Source organism: Octodon degus, unplaced genomic scaffold (genome assembly GCF_000260255.1).
Source record: "Octodon degus isolate 3935 unplaced genomic scaffold, OctDeg1.0 scaffold00007, whole genome shotgun sequence".
In the NCBI taxonomy this organism is placed as follows: Eukaryota; Metazoa; Chordata; class Mammalia; order Rodentia; family Octodontidae; genus Octodon; species Octodon degus.
The window spans coordinates 33,811,326-33,827,429 of record NW_004524583.1 but is presented as its reverse complement, the minus strand read 5'-3'; the positions used below and the strand labels follow the sequence as shown (position 1 = coordinate 33,827,429).

Here is a 16,104-nt window from a genome sequence, read left to right as displayed (position 1 = left end):
ACTCAGAACTTTGCTCTTGCCAGGCCAACAGTTAAACCACTGAGCTATCTCCTGGGCCCCTTCCGTTCTTTTCTTTCTTTTTCCTTTTCCTTCCTTCCTTCTTTCCTTTTCTTCTTTCTTTCTTGTTTATGTCAGGTGACTAATTTAAAGCATTGCTCCTCAAACTTGGATATGCATGCCCGTATAAATTGCATAGGCATCTCCTTAAGATGTGGATCCTGGGGCCGGGAGATGGCTCAGTAGAATACATGCTTCCCTGGCAAGCGCAGGGCCTGAGTTCAATCCGACCAGTGGGAACTCGAGAGATTCCTGTGATCGTGACTTAAAACAACTACGATAGTTCTGGACTATGTCCTGGTTAGTGCTGGCACTACTAGCATGTATAAAATAGCTGGGGAGACACTGCTGTTAGCAGATGGAATGAAACCCACTGGCCAACATGGAAATAAAAGTTAGCACTGTGTGACCAGTAACAGATTGCTCAGATTATAATAATCTGATCCTTCAAGTAAGTCTAAGCAAAGGAAAGCATGATTAGCCAGGCTTCTTGCTCCAAGCAAATCCCTTGCTAATTAACTTGCTCCCAAGTAGGCGCTGAGCAGGTGACACAGTGAATAATACAGCAGACAAGGCACCTTATCGTAACGGGATGGTAATATTATAGTCCTACCACTGTCACCTCCCCAGCCCCAATCATGTCTTATTTATTTATTTGTATTTGGTACAGGATCTCACTACACAGCTCAGACTTGTAGTGATCCTCCTGTTTCAGCCTCCCCAGCACTGGGATTACAGGCGTGTGCCACCACCCCCAGACCCGATGGCCAGCTCATTACGCCCTGTGGCTGGGGCGAGGCCTGCATGGCATGTAGTGCCGGGGATCGAACCCCAGTCTGTGCGCTTGCCTAAGCAGGTGCTTAGTCTGCTGAGCCATCTTGCCAGCCCTATAATGTCGTCTTTATAAACCAGGAACAATGCAGTCATCGTTTTCCCATAGAATCCACTCAACTTGTGCGTGAAGATTGTGCAAGGAATCCGGGCCATGGAAGTGGATTCTAGCCAGTACTCCTTGGAACTGATCCAGATGGTGCACGAGTGCCTCGACCAGGTAGGCAGGCTGTACCGACTCCAGTTGCACGCTTTGTCCTGCCACCCTCATTTAGGGTATGACATAGATACAAACCACACAGAATCCCACCCACCTCCCTGGGGTAGAATGTTTTAAGCTGCATCTAGAGTAGGCTTTGGCAATTTAGGGTAATTGTGTGCATCAGCAAACAAATTTTACTGATGTTTTGTAAAATTACTCTGTTTTGTAAATATTTGTGAAATGGTTTTGCCTTCTAACTTGTGTTCTTTTTTTATGGTTTCAATTAATTGCTATAGCCATGCCAGCCCTGCCCCCAGGGCGCACTGAGCCAATAAGATGCTGATTGAGACTGGGCTCATGCCTGTAATCCCATTACTTGGGAGGGTATAAACAGGAGGATCACTACAAGTCGGATCCACACAGTGAGACCCTGTACACCCTGTCCTAAATACAAAAAAAGATTAAAATTTCGATTTGATTTGAAACTGTCTCATTGCTATATGTTTATCAATAAAACTTTGAAAAGAAAAAAAAATAATTTCTATAAATTAATTTTATAAGGCTACAGTTAAAGAACCTAGTATGCAAAATGTATATACTGCTAATATTTGACAGTTCTCTTACAGTCTATAGAGTTCTAATATTCAAATTGTGGCCCAAGAACCACTGACAGAAAATCACTAAGGAGCAGGGGAATTTTTTTTAAGTAAAAAAAGAAGACTCCTGGGCTCTAACTGAGAGCAGCAGAACCTGTGGTACAGCCCAGCAGCTTTGTTTGTGGTGAACACTCTGGGTGATGGTTCTGTGCTCTCCACCTCAAGACTCGAGATGGCTATCCTCCCCCGCACCGTGCTGAAAACAGGGAAAGAGTACAGGCAGTAGACGTGGGCATAGGATGTTAGGAATCACAGGATGGAAACAGAAGGGTACTACACGGTGGTCTTTGACCAACTGACCTACATCTTTTAAGGAGATTTCTAAGAAAAGTAAAATTCTTTATTAGAGCCTATATTACTTATTTCTTTTTTCTTTTTTTTTTTAATTTTTGAATTCCCATTTATTTTTGGCTCTTGGGGCAGTGTCTCTTTTCAATATGAAGAAAAGGAAGTTCAACACAAAATAGAAATCCAAGTGTAGGACAGGACAAAGTCAAGGGTGAGGTGATAGCAAGAAATGACGCACAGCAAAGAGGGCATCTCCTGTCCTGGGCAGTGACCAGGACACAAGGGCAGGTAGACCTGCACCTGGGACAGTGGCAGCCACCCTCTGAAGGGAGAGGCATGCTCTGGGCCTTGTGAAGCTGATACTGTTTACTGTCCTGCGACGCTGGGTATAGAAACACGTGGAGATGAGCGGGAAAGCCTGGACTCCCCTTTCCCAACTGTCCCCACCTGTGAAGCTCCACCCTCTTCCCCAAACTGACCATCGCCCTCTACCTCTCTTCCCCTCGGCTCTCCATGGTGGCCCTTCCGTGGGTTTTCAACGCTTGGCTGGTTCTAAAGGGGATTGAGAAGAGGCCCAACTTCAGAAAACAGAAATATGAACTAGACAGATGTGAAAGCCAGCAGAAAATGCAGGGTCACCTAGAATGATCTAGGTTTGCCAGAGTAGAGAAAGAAGAGACATCCAATGAACAAGTATTTATTGAGCACCTACTGTGTGCCAGACACTGGTCTACACCCCCGAAAGAAACAAGATAGAGGCAGTAAACAAATTGTGAAAGAAAGGGGCAGCTGAAGGAGGCTGAGCAAGTGAGGAGCCCAAGGTGACAAGGACTCTGGCTTAAGCCTCCTCTTCGGCCTCCTCCCCTGAATCCCCTTCCGCAGTGGCGTCCTGGTACTGCTGGTACTCGGACACCAGGTCATCCATGTTGCTCTTAGCTTCGGTGTGCTTGTTTCCTTGAGGTAAAAACCGATGTTTTTACTTTTCAGAATCCCGAGCAGAGGCCTACTGCAGATGAGCTTTTGGATCGCCCCCTTCTCAGGAAACGCAGGAGGTAAAGTATAGGGGTCACTTCGTTGTCTCTCTAGAGATGGTTGACTGGTAGAGGGCTTATGAGGATATGACAAGAGTAGAATAATTGGGGTTAGGCTGGGAGGGGGGCGCACACCTATACTCTCAGGACTTGGATGCTGAGGCAGGAGGATCATTGCAAGTTCAAGACCAGCATGGACCATGTAGTGAGACCCTGTGAAAGGGTGATATTTCTCAGGTTGGCTACTCTGATGCAGTTTTCTCCTAGCATGTCAGCATTTATTGCTCCAATGGAGGTCTTAACTTTAGCTCCTTAACTTTATCTTCTAATTTTTACCTCTTTAAATTTATATTGCTGACACCAAAGAACCCACCACATCCCAAAATCTGTGAGATTTTCTTCTAGAGTTGGTACATTGATATATTTAGATTTGTATCTGAGTTCTGTTGTTATCTTTGTCAAGTGATTTAGCATCTCTGTTTCTTTGTTTTCTGTTCTATAAAGTAAGATGCAGTGTAGGGGGCCGGGGAGATGGCTCAGTGGAATAAGCGTTTCCCTGGCAAGCGCAAGGGCCTGAGTTCAATCTCTGGTTCCGCAAAAAAAAAAAAAAAGAATAGTGTGTATAAACTTCTCAGCTCAGGACCTGACAGAAAGCGCCTAACAATTGTTGGGTAGTAGTATGAATTAAGACTGGCATTTGTTTTTGCACATGTTTGTTTGTTTGTTTGTTTGTTATTTACATGCATGTTTCTTTTTTGTTTTGTTGGGTGTGAGTGTGTGTGTTTTGGAGACAGGGTCTCACTATATGTTCCAGGCTGACCTCAGACTCAGTATGTAGCCCAGGCTGGCCTTAAACTCACTGCGATCCTCCTGCTTCAGCCTTCCAAGTTTTGGAATTACAGGCATGTACCATCACATCCAGTTTTGAGGTGGTGGGTTGGAGTGGGAGGAGTCTTCCTCATATATTTTGCCCATTTCTTGAGATCACACCTTATTGACTCCTGAGAGGTTCTTTCCTAACATTTATTTTGTATCAGAGGTCTGTGTAGAGGCAGAAAGGCTATCCTTCCTGTAGAAGGCTTCACACCTCAACCTATCGGAGAATAAAGGAGAGGTATTCCTTATCCCTTATGTTTTCTAGTCTGCATTTCATCTAGTTATGTTATTTTGCAATACTATCTTAATTCCTCCTCTACCAGTACTTTGTTTTAGCTTTGGTTTTGGTTGGGTTTAATCTGAGATTTTTGGGTTTTTGAGACAGGATCTAGGTATGTGGTTCAGGCCAACTTTGAACTCACTGTTCAGAGTTCTGGGCTGGCCTAGAACTTACGGCAGTCGTCCCGCGCTAGTCACCAGGGTGCTGGAATAATAGACCTGTGCCACCATGTACAGTTCTTTGTTTTTACATCCCTCAACTATTCAGATACTTTCTGTGCTCTTTCAAGTTTTGCTGTGTGACTGGAGACAGAACACAGCTCCTTCATGCTAGCCAAGCAGTTCACTCCTTATCTGTATTTCCAACCCCTTTTCAATTTTGTTTTGAGCCAAATAGCTCAGTGGATTAAAGCACCTGCAAGTAGGCCCCAGGGCACACTGAGACAATAATTGAGACTGGGCTTGGTGGCACACGCCTGTAATCCCAGCTCTTGGGAGGCTGAAAACAGGTGGATCACTAGGAGTCCGATCTAGTAGACACTAAACACCCTGCAGGCCCTTCCCTAAAATACATAAGTGTTGTTTGTTTGTTTGTTTGGCTGGCTGGCTCAGGATGCCTCCAAGGCAGGTCTGGTAAGGCTTGAGGATCTGGGGATCGAACCACAGCATCCCTACTGCTTTGTTTAAGCAGTCACTTAAACAACTAAGCTAATGGGCGTGCCCCTCTTCCCTAAAATACAAAAGAAATTATTTTGAAACAGGAGCTGTTAAGTTACCCAGGCTGGCCTCAGATTTGCAATCCTGCTACCTCAGTCTCCTGAGTAGTTCAGAAGTTCTTGTTCTTAAATACATTAAGTACATAATTAATCCTTTTTTTTTTTTTTTTTTTTTTTTTTTTTTTTTTTTTTTTGTGGTGCTGGGACTTGAACCCAGAGCCTTGTGTGTGCTACACGAGCATTCTACCACTCTGCGTCCCCAGCCCCTATCCTATAATCTTTACTCTTTAGTCAGTGTATTTTGTTGTATCATTTATTTTATTTATTTATTTATTTGTGTGTGTGTGTGGCCAGCTCAGCCCACCAGGGGGCGGGGCTGGCTGGCATGTGGTGCTGGGGGATTGAACGCGGGATTGAATGCAGTCCCTGTGCTTTGCTAAGCTTGTTCTAAGTAGGTGCTTTAGACCACTGAGCCATCTCACCAGCCCCTTGTTGTGTCATTTAATCTCTCTCTTTTTTTTTTTGACAAGGTCTTGACTATGCAGCTCAGACTGGCCTTGAGCTCACTTTGTAGCCCAGGTTGCTCTCGAACTCACAGTGATCCTCCTGCCTCAGCCTCCTGAGTGCTGGGATTGCAGGCATGCACCACCACTCCCAGCATGTTATATAATCTCTTATTTTTAATATATTTGATAGAATGATTTTACTTATTTATGGGATGCTATGTGACAGTTCATTACACATGTATAATGTGTAATGATCATATCAAGGTAATTAGTAATTGGCATATTTGTCACCTTGAACGTTTGTCATTTCTTTGTGTTGGGAACTTTTAGTTTGGTTTTGTTTTGTTTACTTGGTGGTACCAGGGATTGAACTGAGGACCTTGTGCTTGCCAGGCAAGTGCTTATTCTACTGAGCTGTCTCCCAGCCCTGTGTTGGGAACTTTTAAATTCCTCTCTTGTATTTATTTTCTCAGTGAACTACCTGTGCAGTAGAACATTAAAGTTTCCTCCTCCTATATACCTGTGAGCTATCCTGTCACTCCTGCCTTAGGCCTCCCCAGGCTCTGATAATCATTGTCTCTTCTCTATTTGGGATCTTCTTGGCATCCATATATAAGGGTGAATAGGCAATATTTGTTTTTCTGTATTTGAGTTAATTTCACTGTTTTGGAGGAAGTGGGAGTTTTTAGTTTTCTGAGACAGGGTCTTGCTGTCTCAGGCAGGTCTTGCTAGTTCAAGCTGGCCTTAAACTCATAGCACTCCTCCTGCCTCAGCCTCTTGAGTGCTGGGATTGCAGGTGCGCACCAGCATACCTGGCTTAACTTCACTTGGTATGATGCTCTCCATTACCATTCATAATGCTTCAGATGACACAGTTTCTTTTTGCTGGCTATATTATATTCTGTGGTGTGTATAATCTGCATTTTTTTTTTAATCCATTCATCCTTCAGTGGACATGTACATCAATTCTTTTTTTTTTTTTTTTTTTTTGGCAGAACCAGGGATTGAACTCAGAGCCTTGCACTTGCCAGGGAAGCGCTTATTCTACTGAGCCATCTCCCCGGCAAATAGATTGAATCTATATCTTGACTATTCTTAGTAGCTGCAATAAATGTTCAAGTGCAGATCTCCTTGCATACTAAATTAAATTCCTTTGTATGTATCCACTGTAAGAGTATTGCTGACACAAGGTCCTGAATTTGATTCCTGGTACCCTAAAAAACAAACAAAAAAACCCAAGAGTAGAAACCTCCATGCTCTTTTTCTATGGTGGTTGGACTAATTTACCTTCCTACCAAAAGTGTGTGGATATACTTTCCTCCATATCCTTGCAGCATTTGTTATTTTTTCATAATAGTTAAATGGTAAGATGATATACTGCATTGGTTTGTTTGTTTTTTAATTTTTTTTATTTATTTATGTGTGTGTGTGCATGTGCGTGTGTGTGGCCAGCCCAGCCCACCAGGGGGTGGGGCTGGCCGGCGTGTGGTGCTGGGGGACCGAACCGCGGTCCCCGTGCTCCGCCAAGCCTTCTCTAAGTAGGTGCCCTAGACCACTGAGCCATCCCACCAGCCCCACCACATTGGTTTTGAGGTGTTTTTTTTTTTTTTCTTTTTTTATGTATTTGGTGCAGGTCTCACTGTGTAGCTCAGACTTGTAGTGATCCTCCTGTTTCAGCCTCCCCAGAGCTGGGATTACAGGGGTGCACCACCATACCCAGTTTCGGTGGCCTGCTGGGCATGGGGTGGGGCCAGGGGACCAGGACAGCATATGGTGCTCAGGATTGAACCTGGGTCGTTGTGCTTGCCAGGAAGGTGCTTAGACTGCTGAGCCACTCCTTGGCCCACGCATTGTGGGTTTGTTTCTTTTTCTTTTTTACTGTACTTGTAGCAAGGGTTACTGTCAAGCTCCACCCACTGGGCCAGAGTGGAGTGTCCGCGGAAGCCTCCCCCTCATGTAGCACACTACCTACACTTGGGGGTCGGCAGGCCCGCCAGGGGCCTTACCCCAAGCTCTAACAATGTGCAACACGCTGTGGTTCTGATTCGCATTTCCCTCATGCTGAAACACTCATTGGACACTTGTATGTCCTCTTTGGAGAACTGTCCATTCATATTATTCATCTGTTTTTTAAAATTAGTTTCTTACTATTCAGTTGTTTGACCTTATATATTGTAGAAATCGGTTCCTTATCAGATGGATAGTTTGCCAGTATTTTTTTCCTGTTTTAAAGGTTATCTCTACTCTGATTGCTTTGTGTGCTATAAAGAATCTTTTTATTGTAACTGACCTACCAACCTGTTTTGAAGGTGTCTCATTGCTATTTCTCAATAAAATTAATTTTAAAAAAAGAATCGTTTTAGTCTGATATAATTCCATTTGTATACCGTGCCTTTGTTTTTGTTGCCTGTGTCTTTGGGGTTATATCCAAAATACTTTTGCCTAGACTAATGTCTTAAAATGTTTCACCTGGGGCTGGTGAGATGGCTCAGTGGTCTAAAGCACCTACTTAGAACAAGCTTAGCAAAGCAAAGGGACCGCGGTTCAATCCCCCAGCACCACATGCCAGCCAGCCCCGCCCGCTGGTGGGCTGAGCTGGCCACGCACACACATAAATAAATAAAATTTTTTAAAAAAGTTTCACCTGTATTTTTTTTTTTTTTTTTGCGGAACCGGGGTTTGAACTCAGATCCTTGCATTTATCAGTCAAGCGCTTATCCTACTGAGCCATCTCCCCGGCCTTTCACCTGTATTTTCTTCCAATAATTTGTTATTTTTAAATCTCATAAATTTGATCCACACTCCCAGGGTGCACAGAGACTGTGGATGAGACTGGGCGTGGTGGCGCACACTGTAATCCCAGTGCTTGGGAGGCTGGAAACAGGAGGATCACTACACGTATGATCCTGTGTCGTGAGACCCTGTAGACCCTGTACTGAAGACACATAACTCAATTGATCCGTCAGTCTCATATAGTATTAGAGACTTTAGTGGAGCTGGGCTTGGTGGTGCACGCCTGTCATCCCAGCACTTGGGAGGCTGAGGCAGGAGGATGATTGCAAGTTCAAGACCAGCCTGGGCTACAAAGTGAGTTCAAGCCAGGCCTGAACTGCATATTGAGACCCTGTCTCAAAAAGACAAAAATAGGGTTGGGGAGATGGCTCAGTGGAATAAGTGCTTCCCTGGCAAACGCAAGGACCTGAGTTCAATTCCCGGTTCTGCCAAAAAAAAAAAAAAAAGAATAAGTACTTGCCTGGCAAGCTTAAGGTCCTAAGTTCAATCCTCAGTACTGGGGGGGAAAAAAAAAAGAAACATACATATTACATTTAAAAAATACAAAACTAATGGTTTAATGGTTTCTAGTTTTTGGTTTTTTTGCGGAACTGGGGATTGAACTCAGGCCCTTGCCCTTGCCAGGCAAGCACTTACTCTACTGAGCCGTCTCCCCGGCCCTGCCACTTGGTTTTTAGCCAGTGTCTCATACCTAGAGTATAGAATTATGTATGATACTCTAGACGTAGCACTGCACCTTTCTATTTGTGTTCTGTGTATAGTAAGGCAAGATTTCCCTTTAATGCTGGTTAAACATGTTTAAAATTCTTATCTACCTTATTTCCAAATAATATAATCATTGTTTAAATCCCTTATTGGAGTATTTGAATAGGTTTGTTTCGTAATGATACTACAGAATGAATCCAGGGAGTGCTGAGCTGTTTGTCTTTCTGGTTTGTTCGGGAGACAAGCTTTCCCCATGTAATTCAAGCTGAATTTATTTATTTATTAACATATTTCCTTGTTACTGGGTCTCACTGCGCAGCTCAAATTCATTGTGATGATCCTCCTGTTTTCAGCCTCCCCAGTGCTGGGATTACAGGCACGAGCCACTATTCTGGACTCTGTGGCAGGCTCACCCTGCCCTGGGGATGGGCTGGCGTGGCATGTGGTACTGGAGATCAAAGTGCAGTCCCTGCACTTGCATAAGCTTGCCCAAGCAGGTGCCTTAGTCCAGCTATCTCACTGGCCCTCTGAATTTAATGTTTATGTTTATACTGAAATAATTATAAATTTGCATGCCATATTTTCTTGGAATCTGTACTTTGTATTTTTAGAGAGGGGTCTACAGGGTCTCACTACTAGATCGGACTCTAGTGATCCACCTGTTGCCAGCCTCCCAAGTGCTGGGATTACAGGCACACACCGCCACGCCCAGTCTCAATTGTCAGCTCAATGCGCCCCGGGGGCTGGCCCGGCACAGCAAGCACCAGGGGGATCAAACTCCCCACCCCTGCGCGTGCTTACAGGTGCTTTAATCCACTGAGCTATTTGGCTGGCCCAGAATTTGTACTTTAATGGAAGAGCATACTTTAGAACTTTTAAATAGAAAATAGCATAAGGAAAAGCACGCATACAAGTAGTTTTGTGGAAAATATTCAAGAAATACAAAATCCTGTTTGATTAGATTAGTAGTTGTATTTATTTTTTTAATCCCCCCATCCAGATTAGTAGTTTTAGACCTGGGCTCTCAATGCATAGTCCTGTAATCCCCACACTCAGGCTGATACAGGAGGATCACAGTGAGTATGAGGCCAACCCAGGCTACATAGTGAGTTCAAGGCCAGACTGACCTACATAGTGAGACCCTGTCTTAGAAAATTAAAATTACTGATGCCTGAGCATACCCTAGTAGTTCTGCTGAAACAGATTTATGCAAAATGGTAGCGGTACTGCCAGAGGAAGCACAATTTAGGCAGAATGGTAGCCCAGAGCCAGAATATAGTGTTAGTAAACGGAAAGAAAACTGAGAAGATGGCAGAGAATTTTGGATCTTAGGTTTAATACAAAAGGTAGTACAGAGGGGCTGGGGAGATAGCTTGGCGGTCTAAGTGCCTGCCTGGCAAGTGCAAGGAACTGGGTTTAATCCCTGATAACCGCATGCCATGCAAGGCCCCAAACTGGGAGTGGTAGTACATGCCTATAAGCTACCACTGGGGAGGCTGAGACAGGAGGAACATTTGCGTCTGAGCTGCATTGTGAGACCCTGTGCTAAATACATAAATGGTTTTAAAAAGATAGAGCTATTGGGTATTTGAGAGAGGATACCTCCTGTAGGGAGAAGCACAGCTCAGGAAGAGTCCTGTCATGGTGCTGGGATCATGTTCACATAGGCCTCATGCAAGCAAGCTAGGACTGTAGCGAGGGAGGTTGAGGCTGCTCTAGTACAGGTGAGACTGTTCACCTTGGCTGAGGACAGACGATGCTGTATCGCTATAGTCTCTAGAATTGGGTATTGAAGAGCCAGAGGTGACTGCAGCTGGTTGGCAAAATGGGTGAAATGTGCTGCCAGTTAAAGAAGTGGGGCAGTCAGGAAGATGAACTGATGTAGGGGAGAGCCAACACCCCTGCTTGGAGCTGGTGCATCTGGGCAGTCAGTGGGCACACTAACACAGGACATCCATCGTGGGCATCAGAGGCTCTCAGGCCCTTTTCCAGCCCAGATCATTTCTTAGAGACAAAAAGACAAACTCCTGACCCTCGAGTATTTCATGAATCACCTGATAATTGAATTGTTATCAAGGTACTTTCCTAGGCCAGGGATATAGCTCAGTGGTCTAAGCCCCTGCCTGGCAAGCGCAAGGACCCGAGTTCATTCCCAGTACCATATGCTGTGCTGGCCCTGCACCGAGCCAGCCACAGAACCAGGCTTGGTGGCACACGCTTGTAATCCCAGCTCTGGAAGGCTGAGACAAGAGGATCACTATGAGTCTGAGCTGTGTAGTGAGACCCTGTACCAAATTTTTTAAAAAAGTACTTTCCTAAAAGTGTTACTACTTTTTTTATTATGTGCTTCAATAAAACATGATTTTTCAGTCTTTACCCGACTTGATCTTCTCCTCCTTTACTGAAGGAGGCATATGGTTAATAAGAGAATGAAACCTGTAGCTTGTGTTAGGAACACTGTTGTGATGTGGAGCATGAGATTTCATTCATGTATCTTTTCTTTTGCTAGAGAGATGGAGAAGAAAGTCACTCTGCTTAATGCACCTACGAAGAGACCAAGGTAATGCTCAAGAGACTCTTGAAAACCAGTGCTGTGTCCCCAAGTCCCCAAGGTGCTCTGACGTATGTCTGTGTGTTGTTCATTCCCAGTAGCCTTAAGTATCTTTCCAGGACCCCCCATCTGCTTACATGTCAGTAGTCATTTCTGAAGCGTGAACACGAGTTTCACCCTCACGTAGTAAGTGCATGCCATTGTCATGATGGATGTAGAGGAGTGTAGGTGCTATGGATCAGACTGGACTCTGGGCTGGCCGAGCTGTGATGAAGCCCTGAGGCTTTGCAAAGCCTGTTTTGAGAAAGGTTTGAAAGGACATGCGTTCTCGTAGCACAGTTGGCAGTTGTGAGGGGCCAGACTAGAAGCAGTGTTCTTTGATATTTTCATGTTCACCGTGCCTTTGTCTGGGGTTGCTGGCAGGTCAAGCGCCGTGACTGAAGCACCCATTGCTGTGGTAACATCACGAACCAGTGAAGTCTATGTTTGGGGTGGAGGGAAATCCACCCCCCAGAAACTGGATGTCATCAGGAGTGGCTGTAGTGCTCGGCAGGTGTGCGCAGGGAATACTCACTTTGCTGTGGTCACAGTGGAGAAGGAGCTGTACACTTGGGTGGTAAGTGAAAGCTAAGGACTCTGGGCCGGTGCGCTAAGCCTGTGTACTGGGCCCAGGGTGTCCAAGCCTTCTGCTAGCTGAACACCTACCGCAGGGCCGCAGCGTGGGTCATGGGGCGTAAGCCCTGTGGGAGCAGGGGTTTAGTCTGCGTAGGTCCGTGACATATGCCCCTATGCCTGCTACATACTAGGACACATGCACATGAGTTCTGAATAAGTGAAAGGGCAGAAAAATTTAAAGAGCTGCCGTGGAGACAGGGCTTTTCCATTTACAACCGGTGATTTCAGACAGGTCACTTACTCTGCGGTGTTATTGGGAAGTTCTGAGCAGCTGGCGTAACAAGTAAAGCCCGCCTCATGTCAGGAAGCCTCTGAGCCCCCCTGGCGACCGCAGCAGCCAGGCATGTGTCGCGCAGCACCTGCCTTCCGCTCTCTCCAGAACACATTTTGTTCCTGTTCTGCTTCCACATTCCCCATTCTCGCATTCACCTATAGTGCAGCTTCCGGCTCGGCTACCCGTTGAAATAAGTCTTAATGAAGTGACCTGTAAATTGCTTCAATAAAACGTGATTTTTCAGTCTTCACCCAGCTTGATCTTCTCCCCCTTGGAGCTTTGTTTTCCTGGGCTCCTGTGATCGTGCGTTCGCGTAGCTTCCCGTTTCTTTCCTGCCTTCTCCAGCTCATGACAGGCTGCTTCGCTTGCTTCACCTTGTAGGCTCTCGGTGCCGCTTCCTGGGGAAGCTTCCTATTCTCAGTGGCTGTAGGTAGCTTCTCCATGCGGACAAAGACTGCCTGATTCACTGCTGTATCCCCAGGATGTGAGATTGAACACGCACCTACTGATTTATCCAGAAATGATTTGGCCTTTGTTATACAGAGATGACTTGCTGGGATACTACCAAAGCAGTGCTTTGAACACTGTAAAGCTTTATAGCTGAGTCATTGAATAGAAAGAACGACCTATCTGTAAAGCTTGGAATATCATGAAGACTGTTCTCAGAGCTGTTTAGTAGCTCTTTGAAGTAGCCAGATTGTTTTTTCTTTTTGAGACAGGGTCTCACTATGTAGCTCAGGCTGGCCTTGAGCTCACTTTGTAGCCCTGACTGGTCTTGGACTTGGAATGACCCTCCTGCCTCAGCCTCCTGAGTGCTGGGAGTACAGGCATGCACCGCCACACCTGCCTGTGGCCAAATTCTTTATCACGGTTCTGTTTCAGGTAAACTGTGATCAAAACATGTCAGACCTCTAGTACAGATACTAGATTTTCAAGGCAAAACCTGTTTTACCTCCATAAAAAACAATTAGATTCTGCAGTGAATCTTTTCATTACCATTCTGTCACCCATAATTAAAAATGTGCTTCACCTTAAACTTGAAGAACAAACACAAATTGGGAATATGCCCTTTTAAGGCCTGTCAGACATGGATCTGGAATATTTTTTTTTAATTTATTTGTTTTATTTATTTATTTATTTGTGTGTGTGTGTGTGTGTGTGTGTGGTGCTGGGGGATTGAACCGCGGTCCCTGATGCTTTGCCAAGCTTGTTCTAAGTAGGTGCTTTAGACCACTGAGCCATCTCACCAGCCCGAATCTGGAATATTTTTTTAAATTTTTTATCTTTTTTTTTTTTTGTGTGTGTGTGTATGTGTGTGTTTGTGTGTGCACGCGCGCCAAAAATCAAACTCAGAACCTTGCGCTTACCAGGCAGGCACTACTGCACTGGGCAATATCCCTGGCTCCCTTAAAATTTTTATCTTGACATGGGCTTTATGTGCCTGCCATTAAAGGAATTACATAATCCTTTACTAATTTTGTTTTCATTTCCAACTTTTTTTTATTATTTTACTAGCTTACATTAAAAATTAGTTTTTCATATGAAAAGCTCAAGCTTCAGAAACGTTTCTGTCTCCCAGAACATGCAAGGGGGCACGAAGCTCCACGGCCAGCTGGGCCATGGGGACAAGGCTTCCTACCGACAGCCGAAGCATGTGGAAAAGCTGCAAGGCAAGGCCATCCGGCAGGTGTCATGTGGGGATGACTTCACGGTGTGCGTGACAGGTGAGCGTTGGCGAGAAGCACTGGGGGCCTGCGCTTGCTGCTGGCCTGCTGCTGCTGCGTGCCCAGTTTGCTGTAGCAGCAGGGGCTTGAGTGAGAGAGAAGGGAAGGCAGGTAGACGCAGAAGAGTCGGGAGTAGGGGGACCGTGTATCCCTGGAGCAAGGCCTGGCGCAGAGCAGGCGAGGCCTCTGCGTGCTGTGGGTAACGCAGGCCCAGGATCAGAGCTCCATTTGGGTGTGGTCTTCCTCGTGTTATGGTTCCTATACCTCCGTTTTCATCTACCAAGTAGAGAAGTCTGCAGTGTGAGCTGGAGTGCCCCAGGATTGCACAGGCTGGCCTCACACTCATGATCCCCCAGCCTCAGCCGTCCAAGTAGCTGAAAGTCCAGGCATGCACTGCCGCTTCTGGCTCACACCATGAGCTTCTAAGCTATTTATTATAGTAATGTACACAGAGGCCCTTAAAGCACGGACAGCTGTAGACCTAACGGTCTCCCCTCTGATGTCACCATCTCACGTAAGACCACGGGCTGGCGCAGTCCTCGTTTTAGCCCTGCTGCGCTCTCTAATGAGACCAAAAGAGACCGTCCTCTGATGGTGGTTTTCCTTCCTTTTCCAGATGAGGGTCAGCTCTATGCGTTTGGATCAGATTATTATGGTTGCATTGGGGTAGATAAGGTTGCTGGCCCTGAGGTGCTGGAGCCTGTGCAGCTGGATTTCTTCCTCAGCAATCCAGTGGAGCAGGTCTCCTGTGGGGACAATCACGTGGTGGTCCTGACGCGGAACAAGGAGGTATACGCGTGGGGCTGCGGTGAATACGGTACGTGTCGCCTTATCCCTGCCCACATCTTCCCAGGTGTACAACCTGTGTGCATCTAGACGCAGGATACAGCCTTGCTCAAGACGTGTGCTAAGAGAAGCTTACAGAACACCTCCTTGGGAGGAAGTCATGATAACTTCCTTTCTGTGTTCTAGGACGGCTGGGTTTGGATTCAGAAGAGGATCATTGTCTACCACAAAGGGTAAGGTCACAAACAGCTTTCACAGCGCCTGTCTAAGGCACACAGCCTCCAAAAATACATCCTTTTTTATGAGTCCTATTAAGGTGTTTCTTTCTGCAATGTTCCCTGTCTTGCAGACTGAGTCTCAGGTTCTTGTTTTAGGACTGTGGGGTCTTGTCATCTGACTAAATCATAGAAAGGTGAGACAGCACCACCGCTGCTGAGAACACCGAGGACTCACATCTTACAGGGATGAGCTGAATCAAGTGCAGTGGGAAAGGCTCGGGTCGCGGCCTTGAGAAAGCATCGGCAAGGGATGTCCTGGCTCGTGACCTGACACAGCCGTTGCCCTCCTATTTCTGCAGTTGACACCAGATGACACTTCTTATTGGGGGGGGCGTGTGGTGTCAAATGCTGTATGAGGAAAAAATTGGGCCTCTCCCATCCCCCCAGAGCTCAAGCTCACCACTTGAGGGTGCAGAGGGGTGGCTGCAGTTGACTATTTCTGGTTACTGTTAGCAGTTTTTATTCATATTTAAGAAATTAAGTGTGTCTGTGGGGACCATCCTCTGGCTCAAGGCTTCAGGGTTCCCACACAAAAGCTGTAGGAAGACGTGACCGTCTGAAGTCCTAGTTACTGTCTCCGTGCTCTGCAGCCTCCCTGTGAAGTGACCCAGGCATCCCTCAGGCTGCCAAGCTTCAGCCAAGGAGCCCTCATCTAAGAGGACAAAGCCAGCGAGATCGAAGCTTCTCCTTCGCCAGCTTGTTCTGAGCAGTCTCCTTTCTCAGACATCTCCTTTGGAAACTCCTCCTTAGAGGAGTAGAGCATGTTGCTGAAACAGGCTAACGGGGCTATGTAGTGGATTTGCTGTCCTTCCTTTCTGTTGTAACACCTGAACTCCTGGTTGAAGATACTAGACCCTCGTTTAAAAAAAAAAAAAA

The 16,104-nt window shown here is 45.8% G+C and overlaps 1 protein-coding gene and 1 non-coding gene across 2 annotated transcripts in view; one reads left to right on the top strand and one right to left on the bottom strand.

The window, feature by feature from the left end:
- Positions 1-16,104, top strand: part of Nek9 (NIMA related kinase 9) — a 45,202-nt gene that overhangs the window by 10,169 nt on the left and 18,929 nt on the right. Inside the window, exons 6-12 of the mRNA XM_023703728.1 lie at positions 998-1,108; positions 3,022-3,086; positions 11,450-11,500; positions 11,915-12,107; positions 14,020-14,164; positions 14,781-14,981; positions 15,137-15,183. Of these exons, the coding sequence (XP_023559496.1) occupies positions 998-1,108; positions 3,022-3,086; positions 11,450-11,500; positions 11,915-12,107; positions 14,020-14,164; positions 14,781-14,981; positions 15,137-15,183 (813 nt within the window). The remainder of the gene's footprint in view (positions 1-997; positions 1,109-3,021; positions 3,087-11,449; positions 11,501-11,914; positions 12,108-14,019; positions 14,165-14,780; positions 14,982-15,136; positions 15,184-16,104) is intronic.
- On the bottom strand, positions 7,325-7,471 carry LOC111813415. The gene has a single exon (XR_002818691.1). It is a non-coding gene; the product is annotated as a small nucleolar RNA SNORA62/SNORA6 family (small nucleolar RNA).